This window comes from Microtus ochrogaster, chromosome 1 (genome assembly GCF_000317375.1).
Source record: "Microtus ochrogaster isolate Prairie Vole_2 chromosome 1, MicOch1.0, whole genome shotgun sequence".
NCBI classification, from domain to species: domain Eukaryota; kingdom Metazoa; phylum Chordata; class Mammalia; order Rodentia; family Cricetidae; genus Microtus; species Microtus ochrogaster.
The window spans coordinates 25,290,373-25,306,276 of record NC_022009.1 but is presented as its reverse complement, the minus strand read 5'-3'; the positions used below and the strand labels follow the sequence as shown (position 1 = coordinate 25,306,276).

At 41.7% G+C, this 15,904-nt stretch overlaps 1 protein-coding gene across 1 annotated transcript in view; it reads left to right on the top strand.

The window, feature by feature from the left end:
- Snw1 (SNW domain containing 1) overlaps positions 1-15,904 on the top strand; it is a 31,161-nt gene that overhangs the window by 10,661 nt on the left and 4,596 nt on the right. Inside the window, exons 4-10 of the mRNA XM_005343408.3 lie at positions 6,980-7,075; positions 7,165-7,271; positions 8,916-9,020; positions 10,215-10,284; positions 10,751-10,816; positions 12,496-12,612; positions 13,752-13,893. Of these exons, the coding sequence (XP_005343465.1) occupies positions 6,980-7,075; positions 7,165-7,271; positions 8,916-9,020; positions 10,215-10,284; positions 10,751-10,816; positions 12,496-12,612; positions 13,752-13,893 (703 nt within the window). The remainder of the gene's footprint in view (positions 1-6,979; positions 7,076-7,164; positions 7,272-8,915; positions 9,021-10,214; positions 10,285-10,750; positions 10,817-12,495; positions 12,613-13,751; positions 13,894-15,904) is intronic.

Genomic DNA, 15,904 nt, shown 5'->3' with positions numbered 1-15,904 from the left:
CTTGTAGAGGACCTGAGTTCAATTCCCAGCACATGAAACTCTAGTTCCAGGGGTTCTGATGCCCTCTTCTGAACTCCAAGGCACCATGCATGCACCTGATGCACATACATATATGGGCAAAACATTCATGCACATAAATAAATCTTAAAAGACAGCAGTGAAGTTGGGGTCTGATGGTAGTTTGTGCTCAGGCCCTGGGTTTGAGTCCAGCAGCAAAATCAAATCACTATAAAATATATAACTGTAAAACATACTTAGATTAACTTTGTAACCAACAGTGACATTGTGCCTTGAAATTGTGCACAAATTGGTAATAACTGCTCTTCCCTTTAGAACAGTCCACCATTCATAGCCCAGGCTGGCCTCGAACTCGGATCTTCTGCTTTCGCCCTCCCAGTTCTGTAGGCCGCACCCAGCAGTGATAGTTTTCCTACTTAGGTTTTGTTTGTTTTTCTATTTCAGAAAGTTATCTTGTATCCCAAAAGTGCTACCAAACTTGCAAAGTCAAAATCCCTTAAGACTTGTAAGAAAAATCGGCTTTGTTTTTGGCCTTGTAAGGGATGGCACCCGAGGCCTCATGCATGCTAGGCAAGTGTTGTGTACTGAACTGTGCCTCCAGCCCCAAGTCAGCTATTACTTTTGTCTGTATACAGAATCCCCTCCATATGCCTGAGGAATATTTACACAGATGCTTGATTTCTTTTCTTTTTGTGGGTGGAACTAACAATACAACCCAGAATGTTTGTGTGTATGCCCAGTCTAGGCTCCACCACTAAGCTATAGCCCCAATTTTTTTGTTTTGTTTTGTTTTTTTGAGACAGGGTTTTTTTGTGTAACAGCTCTGGCTGTCCTGGAACTCACTGTAGACCAGGCTGGCCTCAGGCTTACAGAAATCCACCTGCTCCTGCCTGCTAAGTGCTGGGATTAGGGTGTGTGCCACTGAAGCATTAGCCCAGTTAAACAAAAAATCGGGAGTCAAATATCTGGGTAAGAACCTGAAAGATCAGAGAAGCAGGGAGCAGCCTCTAGTCCTACCTCTCAGCTCGGCCTTACTACTTGCTGTCTCCTCTCTGTCTACAGTCTCCCAACCTCTACAGTCAGCTAGTGGCTAGCTCCACCCTCTGACTCCAGGCAAGCTTTATTTGTCAGAGCAATCTTGCCACAAAACTGGCCACCACCACCACTTTCTTATTTAAATAGTACATCTGGATATCACATAGACTCATGCTACCCAAATTTAGTATCTTAAAAGGTAATCCCAAAACCCAAAATAAAGTTTAAAACAGTGTCATCATAATGTGGCTACACTCGCCTGAGGAACTGTTTTGGAGTCCTCGCTTTGTTCTGTTTCTTTTGTAAGTAGTTCTTGAGAGGAACAGGTTGCCTTGGGATTGATGACTTTCTTCAGTGCCTCTTTCACCTCTCCTGGACTCCAGTTTGACCCTCTAAAGCAGTGCTTCTCAACTTGTGGGTCACCACACCTTTGGAGTCGGATATCAGATTTCCTGCCTATCAGATATTTATAGTACGATTCATAACAGTAGCAACATTGCAGTTATGGAGTAGTAGTGAAATGGTGTTGCACACCTTTGATCCCAGCAGTCAGGAGGCAGAGGCAGGCGGATCTCTGAGTTCAAGGCCAGCCTGGTCTACTGAGTGAGTTCCAGGACAGCCAGGGCTACATAGAGAAACCCTCTCTCCAGAAACCAAAAAAGGAAAGAATGTAAATAACTTTATGGTTGGGGGTTTCCGCAACATGAGGAACTGTATTAAAGGGTCTCAGTGTCAGGAGGGTTGAGAACCACTGCTGTAAAGTCACACCCATTGTCCATTGTTCCTCCATTGGGACTACTGGGCTTTAGAAAAATACAGTCATTCAAATTTTTATCCCATTGTACACTTGTTCCTGTCTACCCTGTCCGGTTGGGAACAGGTGACTCTCCCATCTGTTTGAGTACAGGGATGGAAGAAAATGCCCTCTGTTTATCCTGTACTTGTCTTTTCCTGTGTCACCTCACTGGGACACTAGGCATTTTGTTTTTCACCTGTTTTGTTTTCCCAGGTAACTTGTGGTTGGCATTTGAGTATACTTGCTTTTCTTGTCTTTTAAAAGAAAATATCCCGTCTTCCAAGCTCCCTCTAGATACCACTAAACCTCCTCTCTCTTCTTTTCTCTGCACTGTCCTCGGTTCCTGCCAGTGCTCATGCTCAGTTCTCTGCTGCACTCCCTTCCCACATCAGCTCAGTGCTCATCTCAGCTGGTTGGCCAGGTGGCTCCATTCCATAGGAGCACATTCTCTATGTTCTAATATGATTTGTTTCTGTGGCTGCCCTTGGCCCCTCACAGGCTGTCGATTGTTAAAAATCTGTGTCCTGTTCAGTTTTCTTTGCCCTTTTATATTACTGTGTATAAGATGCATCTATCTAGAGTTTGTTATATAATACTTAATCAAATCCAAATCTCAATGCATAATTTGTAAAGGGGGACGAGAGGGCTGAGGACTGACCTCAGGGCTTGTGCTTACTAAGTCCTCTACCACTGAGCTATATCCCAAACATATACCTGAGTATATGTTTGAATTCCATCAATGTCTTCCTGATCACCTCTGCCAAAAGCCTGGAAGTTCTGTTCCTTGTTTTATATACATACATATCTAATACATATCTATTTGTTAGGCAGGTAGAACTGGGCACAGTGGTGCACACATGTCGTGCCAGCAGTTGTAAGGGTAAGACAGGAGAGTTACAGGAGAGGTCAGTGTCTCTGTTAAAAAGAAAGAAAAAAATTTGGAATTTGAGACTGACACGATGTCTCAGCAGGTCAAGGCACTTGCTGCCAAGCCTGACACCTCACAGGGAGAGAATCAAGTCCTGAAAGTTGTGCTCTGACCTTCACGTGCATGCCATGGTATGTGTGCACCCACAAACATGCACATAAAGTAAATAAAATAAAAAATATATACTTTATAGGTAGTCTGTTCTGATGGTAGAAGAAACCTGTGGAGAGCCACGTGTGCTGATGCCTGTCTTTAATCATGGCAGAAGCAGGCAGATCTCTTGAGTTCAAGGCCAACTGGAGCTACATAGAGAGATCCTGTCTCAAAAAACAAAACAACAAAAAGACACCTGGTCTCCCTTGTTTTTTCTGGTATTTTATTTGCCAGGGGTAGCAGCTTTAACTGCAGTGATATATGTCTTTCTAGATTCTGTTATGGATTAAATTGTTAAAACTGAACTGGAGAACTTGGGGTTTCAGTATGTGGCCAAAGAAGGTTTCCAAAACATCATCCTTTGCATAATAAAGGCCTTTTTTTTTTTATACTGAAGCCACTAAAGCTGAACCCAGAGCTGGTCATTTAGAAAGATAACTCTTAGGTCCATACAACACTTTTGGTTTTTGCTTTGTCTTGTTTTTAAGCTAAAAGTGGATGGATTACTCTACAATTCATTGAATGACTTAGCTTTGGTTGAGTGGCTATCATCCATTGACCTCCTAAGGGGGTGCTTCTTGATAGTTCAGAACTGTCTGGAGAATTGCACTGTGTGCAGTGTGGCTGGTGCTACCTGTTGGATGCCAGCAGTGGTCTGAACCAGAACATCCTGCTCATGTACAGAGCCTTTGGAGGGAAGCCAAAGGAGCCATAGTTCCCTGCTTAGAAAACTGTGGGCTTTCTGTTGTAGGAGAAAGAGACTACTTTCTGTACAAAATGAATTTCATGTTAAAATTAATCATCATTCAGAAGACTGGTGTACAGAGACCAAGAATGAAAACAGTCTGTTTGATTTTGAGTTTGTATTGTAGTATAGCATAGGTTTCCGATTTATTCTAGAGGAAACTAGTGTTCTTTGGAACAAGGGAGTGCTCATTGAAATATTAATAGTGAAAGAGCAAGGCCATAAATGTTAGTGGTAGGTAGAAGAGGGGAAAAAAGACTTCATTTTTAAGGAAAGTCTACATGTAAAAGTACAATGCATAAGATATTGATAAGGGAAGAAAAGAGACATTCATAGGGCTGAAACATTTCTTGGGCTACACTTCGACAGATGGTGGCGCACGCTTTTAATCCCAGCACATGGGAAGCAGAGACAGGTGGATTTCCATGAGTTTGAGACCAACCTGGTCTACAGAGTGCGTTCCAGGACAGGGTCCAAAGCTACAGAGAAACCCTGTCTCAAAAATCAAAGGGAAGGAAGGAAGGAAGGAAGGAAGGAAGGAAGGAAGGAAGGAAGGAAGGAAGGAAGGGCGAGCTTTATAGACTCTATAGACTTTGGTGATGTCTTAAAAGCCCTGGTGTGTGTAGTTTTCATTCTGAAACTTTTGTGGAAAACATACCGTGTATGATAGTACCTAAAGGGATGCCGTTAACCTCTTCCCAAACTCCAGCAGCTTCAGGTGACCCTGTGACAAATCCGATGTTGTTAGCTGTTTATGCTTGCAGATGACTTGGGGGATATGTCGAGCAGCTCACCTTTGTCAGTCGTGTTCTTGTCAGTAGAGTAATCAGATGACATGCTGCTTTCTCTTGATATTTTTAAGATGCTTTTATTTTTATATGTATGAGCATCTTGCCTGTTTGTGTATATGTATACCACATGTGTGCCTGGTGCCTGTAGAGGCCGGAAGAGGGTGCTACCCTGCCTGGCCTTGCTTTTCTCTTGATGATTATAGCTGTTTATGTTATGCCTTCAAAGTTATACTGTAGTTTTCAGATGATTCCTCCCAGCCTTATTGCTTACTGTGATATGCTGAGTTTCTTCAGCATGTTTGGTTTTCAGGCTGTAAACTGGGGTTTATAGTTAATTACCACAAAGGAATCTTGCTCCTGAGATGTCCTTCACTCTGACTTGTAAGATGCTAGAATCTTACTGATGCTCGTTTAAAGCATTATTAACTTTAGAATACCCAAATAAGAAGCAGCAAATGGCTCTTATGTGCTAAATTAGTGTTGAGACTATATTGAACATACATGACTACTGGGGAGCCATTTACTCAGAATCTCCCTGTAATGTCTACTGTGGAAAACTGGGTAAGTCATTGTATTCTCTGCAGTATTAGTTTTCAGTTGGTGGAGATAGAGATTTTTCCACCCTGAAAAGAAATAAGACTTTTGAGGTTATTTACTTATGTACTGAGCCTTACTCTTCTCATTATTGTGTGTCCCTTATAAAATTAACACTCATAAAAAGACAGTCATTGATGGCTCACTTAGGTACCCGTGGTTATACCTGTGCTATATTCCCATTCCTTCTTCCCATTCTTTAAATAGCAATTTAGACATTTCAGTCTAAATTGTATAGAAGTTCTGAGCCAGGCACTAATGACACACTGGTGGTCCCAACTTATTGGAAGATGGATCAGGAGGACCCCTTAGTATGGTAGTTTGGGATCTGCGTGGACACCATGCCCTGTTATAGCACGGATAATTAAAAAACCAGAGTCAGATATTGGGGTTCAACCCGAAAACCAGAAAAGCAAAGCACCCAAACCACTACCAAGGCTGGGTGACCGCAGACTAAGCCTCTCTCTCCTCCCATTTTATATTCCCTCTAGTGCTGGGGTTAAAGGTATATAACTCCCTAGTACTGGGATTAAAGGTGTGACATACCACTGCCTGGATTTGTTTCTGCATTGATCTGCATTGTGGCCTTGAATTCACAGAGATTCATCTCCCAAATCCTGTGATTAAAGGTGTGTGTCACCACCGCCTGACCTCTAGTGGCTTAGCTTTGCCCTTCTGATCTTTAGGCAAGCTTTATTTATTAAAACATAAAGAAAATGTCACTGTACCCTGTTTTCTGTCTCTCCTTCTCCACCATTTTCCATATGAATAAGGCACTCTAACATACATTTATCCCTTCATTAATGCAGTAAGTATTAACGGAAAGTCTTCTGTAGACCAGGTATTATTTGCAGGCATCAGAAATCCATTAGTGAGTCATTCCCTTTGGTAACAAGGTATGATTTTACAAACCTTGTGGGTGGGTATGAAGTTTAAATTCATCTGAATCACACGTGTGCATGCAGAACCACACTATATCAAATAATAAGAACTCAGTAAATACAAGCTGTGGTCATTATTTTCACTGGGAAGGGAGCTTCAGTTGAGTAATTGTCTAAATCAAGTTGGCCTGTGGGTATGTCTGTAGGAGATTGTCTTGATAATTGATAATGCAGCCCATTGTAGACACCACCATCCCCTAGGCACAGGGGTTCCTGCATCATGTGAGTCAGGCGAAAGCCACAGAGATTCACCCATTTCTCTCTGCTCTTGACTGGATATAATGTGACTAGCTGCTTGAGTTCCTGCCTTGACTTCTCTCAAGAACTCTGAACTTGGAATTGTAAGCCAAATAAACTCTTTCCTTCCTGAGTTTCTTTTGGCCAGCCTGTCACAGAGACAAAAATAAAACTAGATCACTTGTATAAATATATTTTTGTTTTTCTCTTGCTCTTGTAGAAGAAAATATTCTGTTTTTTTTTCTTTTCGTTATGTTCACTTTCCTAGTTTGTGAATAGAATTGATTCCAGAAAACAGAAACATAAATAGGATGAGGTCAATGGAATTTTCTAGGCCCAGTGAATTTGGAAATTATTTAGTAACCCGACTTAAATTCTGATGAGTTTTTAATCCAAGATAATGGTGCTATAGGCAATTTATATCATCATTAATTTCAAGTCTGAGTGAGCCTCAAAAATAGAGATCACTGATGCATAAGACGTTGGTAGAATGTATTTGGAAACTGACTTGATTAGAAGATTTCAAATAATTTAAATGCATGGGGTCAACGGAAAGTGATCAGCTTGGAGCCGTGGCAGCAATTTGTGTACATATTTTAAGCTTCTTTAGTTTAAAGTTTGGGCGATAAGTGAGTATTGTAAATGTGTAAATATGCTGAAAGGGCATGTTGACATCTAGAGTGACTTAATGAGGTTGCTTCTCTCCTGTGTTCCTAAGCTGCTTGTGTTTGAACACTTTAGGTCATTTACAGCAAATACACTGACCTGGTTCCAAAGGAGGTTATGAATGCAGATGACCCAGACCTGCAAAGGCCTGATGAAGAAGCTATTAAGGAGGTAAATAGGAGTTGGTATATGTGATTATTTTAGATAACTGTATGACCTTATTAATTTCCAACTGCTTAACATGATGCTTCTCATCTCAGATAACAGAGAAGACAAGAGTAGCCCTGGAGAAGTCCGTATCGCAGAAGGTTGCTGCAGCCATGCCAGTTCGTGCAGCTGACAAGTTGGCTCCTGCTCAGTATATCCGGTATGCATCTTGCTGGACGTATTAGTTGTGTGTCAATTCCATAGGTGGGATCTTGATGACTCCCACCAGCTTACAAAGCCAGTTACAAATGCATTGTCTTAATGACTTTTGTTTGCAGAAGGGTTTTTATTATTATTTTGCTTTTAAGATCTATTTATTTGGTGTATGAGTACTCTATTTGTATATATGTCTGTAGGACAGAAGTTGACTCTGAATCCCATTATAGATGGTTGCTGGGAATTCAACTCAGGACCTCTGGAAGAGCAGCTTAACTATTGAGCTATCTCTCCAGCCCCAGAAGTTTTGTGGGGTTTTTTGGTTGTTGTTGTTGTGGGGGGGGGGTTGTTTTTTGTTGGTTTTTTTTTTTTAATACCTGCGTTAAGATGTTAACTGTTCTAAGCTAGGTAGGGTGTCACATTCTTAGGCAATGTCGTGTGACTGACTCTCTAGTGAGATCCTGCCTCAAAACCAGATGTTAGCTGTTGTGCTCTTCATATGACTAAAATGATAAAAATCAAGGTTTGGGGAGTTTTGATTTTTAGTGTTTTAGACAATAACCATTACCTGTGGTATATGACCTAAACTACAATTGCTTAAAGTTTCTAGTTATATTTAGTAAACATTTATAATGCTGCTAACTGTTGAGGGCCTTCACTGGACTGTCTATGTAAGGAATGGTTGAAACTAGATATTAAGGGAAAACTTCTGTAGGCAGAGGCTGCACGTTGGTTTCCTGGCTACCCAGACCCGAATAATCATACAAAAACTATCAACACTGTTTGACTGATGGCTCAGGCATATTCCTAGCTAGTTCTTACATCTTAAATTAAACCATTTCTATTGATCTATGTATGACCGCAAGGTTGTGGCCTACCAGTAAGGTTCCGGACGTGGCATCTGTCTTGCTTCGCCTTTCTCCCAGCATTCAGTTTAGTCTGCCTCCTCACCCCCTGCTTAGCTCTATTCTGCCCTGCCATAGGCCAAAGCAACTTCTTTATTAACCAATGATAATAAAATATATTCATAGCATACAGAGGGGAATCCCACTTCAGACTTCTGCTACAGTTTTTACAACATACACTGCATGTTGCCAGTGGGCATACTACTTATAATTATTTTTTCCTTTAAAGAAAATGATTCATTTATTTATTGTTATTTTTTATGTATGGGTATTTTGCCTGCATGCCCAGTGCCCAATGAGGCCAGAAGAAGGAGTTGTAGGAACCGAAGTTGCCAGCAGTGGTGAACTGACATGTGGCTTCTGGGAATTGAACTCTGGAAGAGCAGCCTGTTCTCTTAACTGCTGAGTCTCTCCATCACTGGCCATTTTTTTTCCATAATATAGACTTAAAAGTAGGTGCTAGTTTTAGACCTGCAAATCTGGGCAGGTACATTTCACATGTGTGGGATGTGGAAAGGATGAGGAGGGAAGTCACTAATCACTTGAGTGCACATTTTGTTTGATTTTGTTTCTATTTCTTCTCTGGTCTGCTTCTGGCTGCAGTGCCTAAATGTATGGTTATTTTACATCAGTACTTCTGAAAAGAATTGGAAGTGTAGTCACATGGAACTATAATAGAAGATAAATGCCGGACAAAAAAAATTGAACTAATTACACCTTTAATTTTCATCTACTTTTCTTAGCTATACACCATCTCAGCAAGGTGTAGCATTCAACTCTGGAGCTAAACAGAGAGTTATACGGATGGTAGAAATGCAGAAAGATCCAATGGAGCCACCAAGATTCAAGTAAGTATCTGGCTTCATGACTGTCTTAATTATGTTTCTATTACAGTGACTAAACACCATGACCAAAAAGCAAGTTTATTTGACTTACCTTTCCACATTGCTGTTCATCACTGAAGGAAGTCAAGATTCTGGAGGCAGGAGTTCATGCAGAGGCCACAGAGGGGAGCTGTATACTAGCTTGCTTCCCGGGACTTATTCGGCCCACCTTATAGAACCTAGGACCAACAGCCGAGGGATGGCACCACCCACCATGAGCTGGGCACCCCCTGCATTGATCACTAAGTAAGAGAATGCCTTACAGCTGGATTACAAGGAGCATTTCCTCAGCTGAGACTCCTCCATCTCTGATGACTCTAGCTTGTGTCAAGTTGACACACAAAACCTTACCTAGTACACTGAGAATGAAACAGGAAGAGTGTCCCACATGTTCATCAGCAGGTGAATCAGTGAACAAACATTAGTACATCAGGACCTGCAGGATTGTTGGGCCAAGAAAAGGAATAAACTATTGCAGTAACATAAAAGAGTCTGAAAATGAGTGTGCTACATGAAAGAAATGAGACGAAAACAAGTTATACAATGTTAGGGCTCTGTATATAACTCTGGAAAATGGGTCAACAAGAAGGCTCAGGGGTTAAAGACAATTACTGCCAAGTCCAGTGGTCAGAGTTCAGTTCCTGGGAATCCACTCATTCAGAGTTGTTCTCTGACCTTCATACTTCCTAGGGTACATACATGCATCCCTCCCCCACCCACAGAGAGAGAGATAATAAATAAATTAATCTTAAAAATTCTAGAAAAGGGCAATTTTATCCTTAGTTACAGAAACTTGATCAGTGGCTGCCTGTGGAGAAGCGGGTGGGAATGGAGAAGAAAAGGGGTAGGCACGAGGCACAACACATGGAGAAGTTGTCTGGATGGTGTTACCTAGGTGATGGGGTTGTACGCTTCATGTTTAACTCACTGTGTGTCAGTTACATCAAGCCATGAGTGTGTTGCCCTGTTCAGTGGTAACTGTGATATGAATGGTGACAGTGGCCACATTTTATTAGCTATCAAAACCATGAGGTATCCCACGAGCATTCATCACAACAGAAACTTAAAATGAGAAGGGGAGGCTTAGGACCTGATGACCAAAAAGCAATTGGGGACTTTATGCTCTGATTATTTGTTTTCCTTTGATATATTCTTTAGGATTAATAAGAAAATTCCTCGGGGACCACCATCTCCTCCTGCACCTGTGATGCATTCTCCTAGTCGGAAGGTAATCCTCGTGATTTTTAATTTTATAAAGAGCCCTTCTGCCTATGGGTACATGTCACCATGACGGTTAAACTTTGTTTTACAAGATCAAATATGGACCCAGTTAGGACTTCAGAATAGTGTGCTTATGAGAGTGTTCGTAAATACTTGCTGTTTTACCACCAGTAACTCTCAGTGGACAGGATCTGCCTGCCATGCAGAAGTATGGGATTTCATTTGAAAGCAGCTGCATTGCCCCGCCCCTCCAAGTCAGGCACTTTGAGTATGGAAAGATACTGCCCAGCATTTCAGTGATCTGAAATCTTCTCCATCTTTCACGTTAGCTTTCCATGTGGCTAGAGTCCACTACACGGAACAGTGCGCACTGCTACCAGAGACGTTGCTGTAGTTGTCTGTTCATATAGGGGAGGATCTGTTTGGTTTTGGAGTGAGACTGTAATAACAGCTCTCCCTCACCTGTGTTCCAGATGACTGTAAAGGAACAGCAAGAGTGGAAGATCCCCCCGTGTATTTCCAACTGGAAGAACGCAAAAGTAAGTTGTTTTTGTTTTGTTTCGTCACTGGGTCTCTTAGGGTCTCGTGAGGATTGTTCAGGGAGGAGCCACCTGGGATTTTCCTTGAAACGTTACTGCCTCACTTAGCTAAACATCCACAGTAAGAAGGTGATAACTGCCGCGAACGAAGCTCAGTGGAAGAGCTTACGTTCAGCATGTGAGACCCACTGCACCACCAAGACAGTGGAGACAGCTTCCTCGGATGGTTCAGTTACACTGGGCACTTGAATGCCGTGTGAATATCTCAGGTGTATTCTAGCTATAAGAAGCACATGTAGAAGGAAAAATAACAGCAAAATACCCTATTTATTAAAGAAATAATTCTTCATGATGGTCAAATCTCTAGTTAGAATTACTTTCAGAAAAAATTAAACCATTCTCATTGTTCACACGAGAAAGGAGAACAGTGAGTGGGGTTTTCTCTGCCCTGGTTTCCAGTTATTCTTGTATGTTCACTGTGTTGCCAGGCATGTGTGGTGTTGCATGCATGTGATCCCTGCACACAGGAAGGCTACTCTGGGCTACATCACAAGATCCTGTCTAAAAGAGCCCTAAAAGTAAAAACCTATTTATGGCAGAGCTTGATGGCATCCTTGAGGCAGAGGCAGGCAAGTCTTTGTAGTTTTGAGGTCAACCTGGTCTAATAGTGAATTCCAGGACAGTCAGGGCAAACAAAATTTCTAAGTATCTCAGCCAACTGCCATCTTCTCCAGGAGTTAGTAAGAATCTATAAAATATGGGATCCATTTCCTAATTCTTATTCTTTATAGGCTTGGAGTTCAGTTCATGATTCACTTTATGGGTGAAAGCTGCAACTTTAAGCCATGAGTTAAATACAAAATCATCCTTCACTGGAATGGCTATTGGACCATCTTACTTGGGATTCAAATCTGTGTATCCCTGTGACATGTTGAAATGATTCAGAAACACTGTGGGACTTTGTTGACGTTTATGGATTCTTTGTAGATGGGAGCTTTTTTATATTTTTGGTTTGGTCTTACTCTAGCCTAGAAGATCTAGGCTGGTCCTAAAGTTATAATCCTACTGCTTCAATCTCTCAAGTGGGGTTGTAGATATGTACCCCCACACCCTGCCAGCACTGTCTTATGTTAGGAGGCAATGGGCGTAAGATTAGTGTTTGGGAGAAGAGTTAGAATTCTGGGGAAAAAAAAACCCAGACCTCAAAGTCTTATGCATATTCAGCATATTCTCTGGGTTACAGTGGTTTGTCTGTGTTCTTATGACTGCTGGTTTTACTCCTGCACCGGCTATTTGACTGTGGGACAGTGATTTTCCTTTTACCGTGATCCACAGTTATTAACACAGTCACTGTTTTTAAGCTTGGACTCTTGCATCTTCCTGGTGGGTTCCAGTCTTCGATCCCCCACTTCCTGACTCTGAACTTAGCGCCATCACAGCACTCTAACCCGTCTTCCTCTGAGGTGGAGAGCGCTGTGTTACCAGCCTTGTGTAGTCACTAGGATGATTAGACAATGGGCCTTCCATGCAAAGCACACACTGTTAGTTGTTTTCCATAGTTGTGTGAGAAGTGTGGGAAATAGCAATTTGAGTGGCTCTCAAATTGGGCATGCACTAGGCTAATGTTAGGTGGTGACTGTCACCTTGCTGAGCTGACTTGCCTTCTGCTTTCTCTTCAGGGTTATACAATTCCTCTGGATAAGCGGCTGGCTGCTGATGGAAGAGGACTTCAGACCGTGCACATAAACGAAAATTTTGCCAAACTGGCTGAAGCTCTATACATTGCTGATCGGAAGGTTGGTCATTTATAGTTTGCTGAATGTTCTTTCATTTGTGAGCCCATACTTGTGTACCTCAGGTACCAAAGAGACTAGACTAACTTGTGTGTGCTGATGACACACACTAGTTACTAGTTGAAGCCCTGCTCAGAGCCGCACCTATCATTGGTGATCCCTGCTCTTTCACCGGCATGCCAGAGTAATGGTTTTCTGGGCTGACCTCATTTTGTTGAGACTGCCTGGTACTATTGTACCTTGCATAATTTTCTTCTATTTTAGATGTAGACAATCCCCGAAAGGACAGTTGTAGGGGAAGATAGGTAAACATTCTGATTAAATGCTGCATAAAGTAGCACTGATGGTATTAACTATTGATATTACAAATGAGTGCTGTATTAATATCTACACGTGCAGATAATAAGTGGGTTCTTGTTTTTTTGTTTTTTGTTTCTTTTTCTTCTAAAGTCTTAAAGATGTAGGCTAAGGTTTTATCTTAAGATGAAGTCATTACTTTGGTAGATTTTGGTTTCTTGAGACAGGATCTGAGTTTCAGGCTCAGGCTTTGCTGGAACTCATTGCAATCCTTCTGCCTCAGCCTCCCGAGTTCTAGATTGCAGGTAGGCACTATCCTGTCCAGCTATTTTTATTTACCTATTTGCTTACATTTTGAGACTGGATCTCATTGTGGTTCTTCTGTTTTGTTTTTGAGACAGGGTCTCTCTACATAGCCCTGGCTGTGTTAGAGCTTACTGTATAGACCAGGCTGGCTTTCAAACTCAAAGAGACCCACATGCCTCTGCCTCCCGAGTGTTGGGATGACATGTACCACCCCGCCCAGCGGATGCCAGTCTTGTTTTGAACTTGTGGACTCAGATGATCTTTCTGTTGGGATTACTGGTGCTCACTATTAAGCTCAGCCCGAATTTCATTTTTAGATTGTTTCTGAGAAAGCATTAGTAATGTGCTTGACTTATAAAATCAAATGGCATCACTGTAGTTGCGGCCACCGAAACATTCCTCAGAGACACAAGGCCAGCCTTCCAGAATCTTAGTCTTTCCAGCAGCGACACCCAGCAGACTTCAGGAGGCAGTTTGAATACAGCTGTAAATATTTATCCTGTGGTGGGTTCCACTTCACATCTCACCTCACTTAACAGGCTCGTGAAGCTGTGGAAATGCGAGCCCAAGTGGAGAGAAAGATGGCCCAGAAAGAAAAGGAGAAGCATGAAGAGAAACTTAGAGAAATGGCCCAGAAAGCCAGAGAGAGGAGAGCTGGGATCAAAACCCACGTGGAAAAAGGTATAACAGTCTCGTATGGGGATTTACTTGGTGAGAGATACAGATCTCATTTGAGAATGTCTCCATGGAGGGTTGGGGGGGCTGTTTTATAATGTGTATGCATAAGAAAATTTAAAATTTAGATATTTCAGAAAAGTGTACAAGTGGGGTGAGACCTCTTCCTTATTAAGGTGAACTAGAAACAAATGAAATACATATTTGAAATGGGCCTTCCATGTGGAAGTAACGAGAAATTCTTAGTCTTGATCAATTTACAGTTGGTCCTCTGTATCTCTAGGATCCTCAGCCACAGACTGAACTAGTTGTGAATTGAAAGTATTGAGTTGGGCAGTTGGCATCTTTACCCAAATTGTGCAGGCTTCTTCTTCTAGAAAATAGGCCTGTAAGGGTCTTGAACATTCACCCATCAAAGTACACATGAGGTATGGGTCCAGGAACCAATCTCTATAGGCTATTGAGGGGCAATTATGTTTTTAAAAAAATGTTTTTAGCATAGCCTAGCTGTCCTGGAACTTTATATATAGACCAGGCAGGCCTCAAACTCAAAGAGATCTGCTGGGTGCTGGGATTAAGGGCGTGGGATTAAACCTGACAATTATACCTTTAAATTTATGTTTATGCTATTGATAGACTTTATCAACTTTTAATCCCATTATGGTTTTCTTAAAATTTAGAAAGAAAAAGTAAATTCCCAACTAAGTCAATTTGTCAACATTGTAAAATAATCTGGAGTTTTGCTAATTTATAGATTAATGTGTCTTCTAGTCATTAAAACTGCCAGTGTTTTCTGCCTGGCTTTATATAATAATTGACATTAGTGTATCAAGTCTATTCACGAGAGGAAAGATGAATTTGTCATTCTTCTTTGTTTCTCCCTGAGACATGGGTTCTCTGTGTAGTCCTGACTGTCCTGGAACTGGCTCTGTAGACCAGACTGGCCTTGAACTCAGAGATCTGCCTGTCTCTGCCTCCCAAATGCTGAGATTAAAGGAATGTGCCATTCTAGACCTACAGAACTAGATGAATTCATAATTCTAATTAGAAAAACTGAATTTTTTTTTTTTTTAGACAGACCTGTAGGACTCGGTTCATTCCAAGCACCTGGTGTGTGACATCTTTTTTTAGAAACAGATCTTCAGCTAGATGGTAGAACACAGTAAGATACAGCAGTCAGCATGAGTAAACACAGAAAGATAAGGAAGTCATCTTAGCCTTGTGTGGGGAGCATACTTGTAATCCTGGCACATGGGAGTTTGAGAAGGGAGGGTTGCAGATTCCTGACAGACAGAATTGGTCTTCATGGTGTTCCAGGCCATCCTGAATACATAAGAGTTTGACTCAGAAAATCAGGAGAGAAAGGAGAGCAGGGTTATTTTTATTGTTGTCTTATCTGGAAAAAAAAAAGTTTTAGGTTTTTTTCTAATCACATGGTAGTACACCTCTGCTCCCAGCACTAAAGAGGCTGAGACAGGAGGGTGGAAAGTTTGAGGGCATCCAGAGCTGCACAGTAAGAGGCTATGTCAAAAAGCCAGTCCCAACACTTTGAAGGCAGAAGCAGGCAGATCTCTGAGTTCGAGGCCAGCCTGGTCTACAAGAGCTAATTCCAGGACAGCCATGGCTACTCAGAGAAACCCTGTCTCAAACTGACAATTAGCATTACTGGATTTTCTTCTTCACCTGTGTGCTCACCTCTCCACCTCAGTCCAGCTTTCTACTTAGGTGCATTTCAAGTAAATTGAAGGCAGCTGACTTAGGAGTCCACAGTCCACAAACTAATTGGATTTAAATTGACTGCAAGTAACCTTAAAAAGCTGAGTGTGACTAAAAAGTAGTGGTCATGCATACCTGTAATCCCAGAAACAGGGAGGTGGGGATACGAAGATCCAGAATTCAAGGCTAGCCTTGGCTATATAGTGATACCCTGTCTCAAAAAATAGGAAAGTATGACATTTTCTATGGTTAAAGAGCCTCTTGTGCAAAATATGATTGCTAATGCAGTGTCATAATTTTC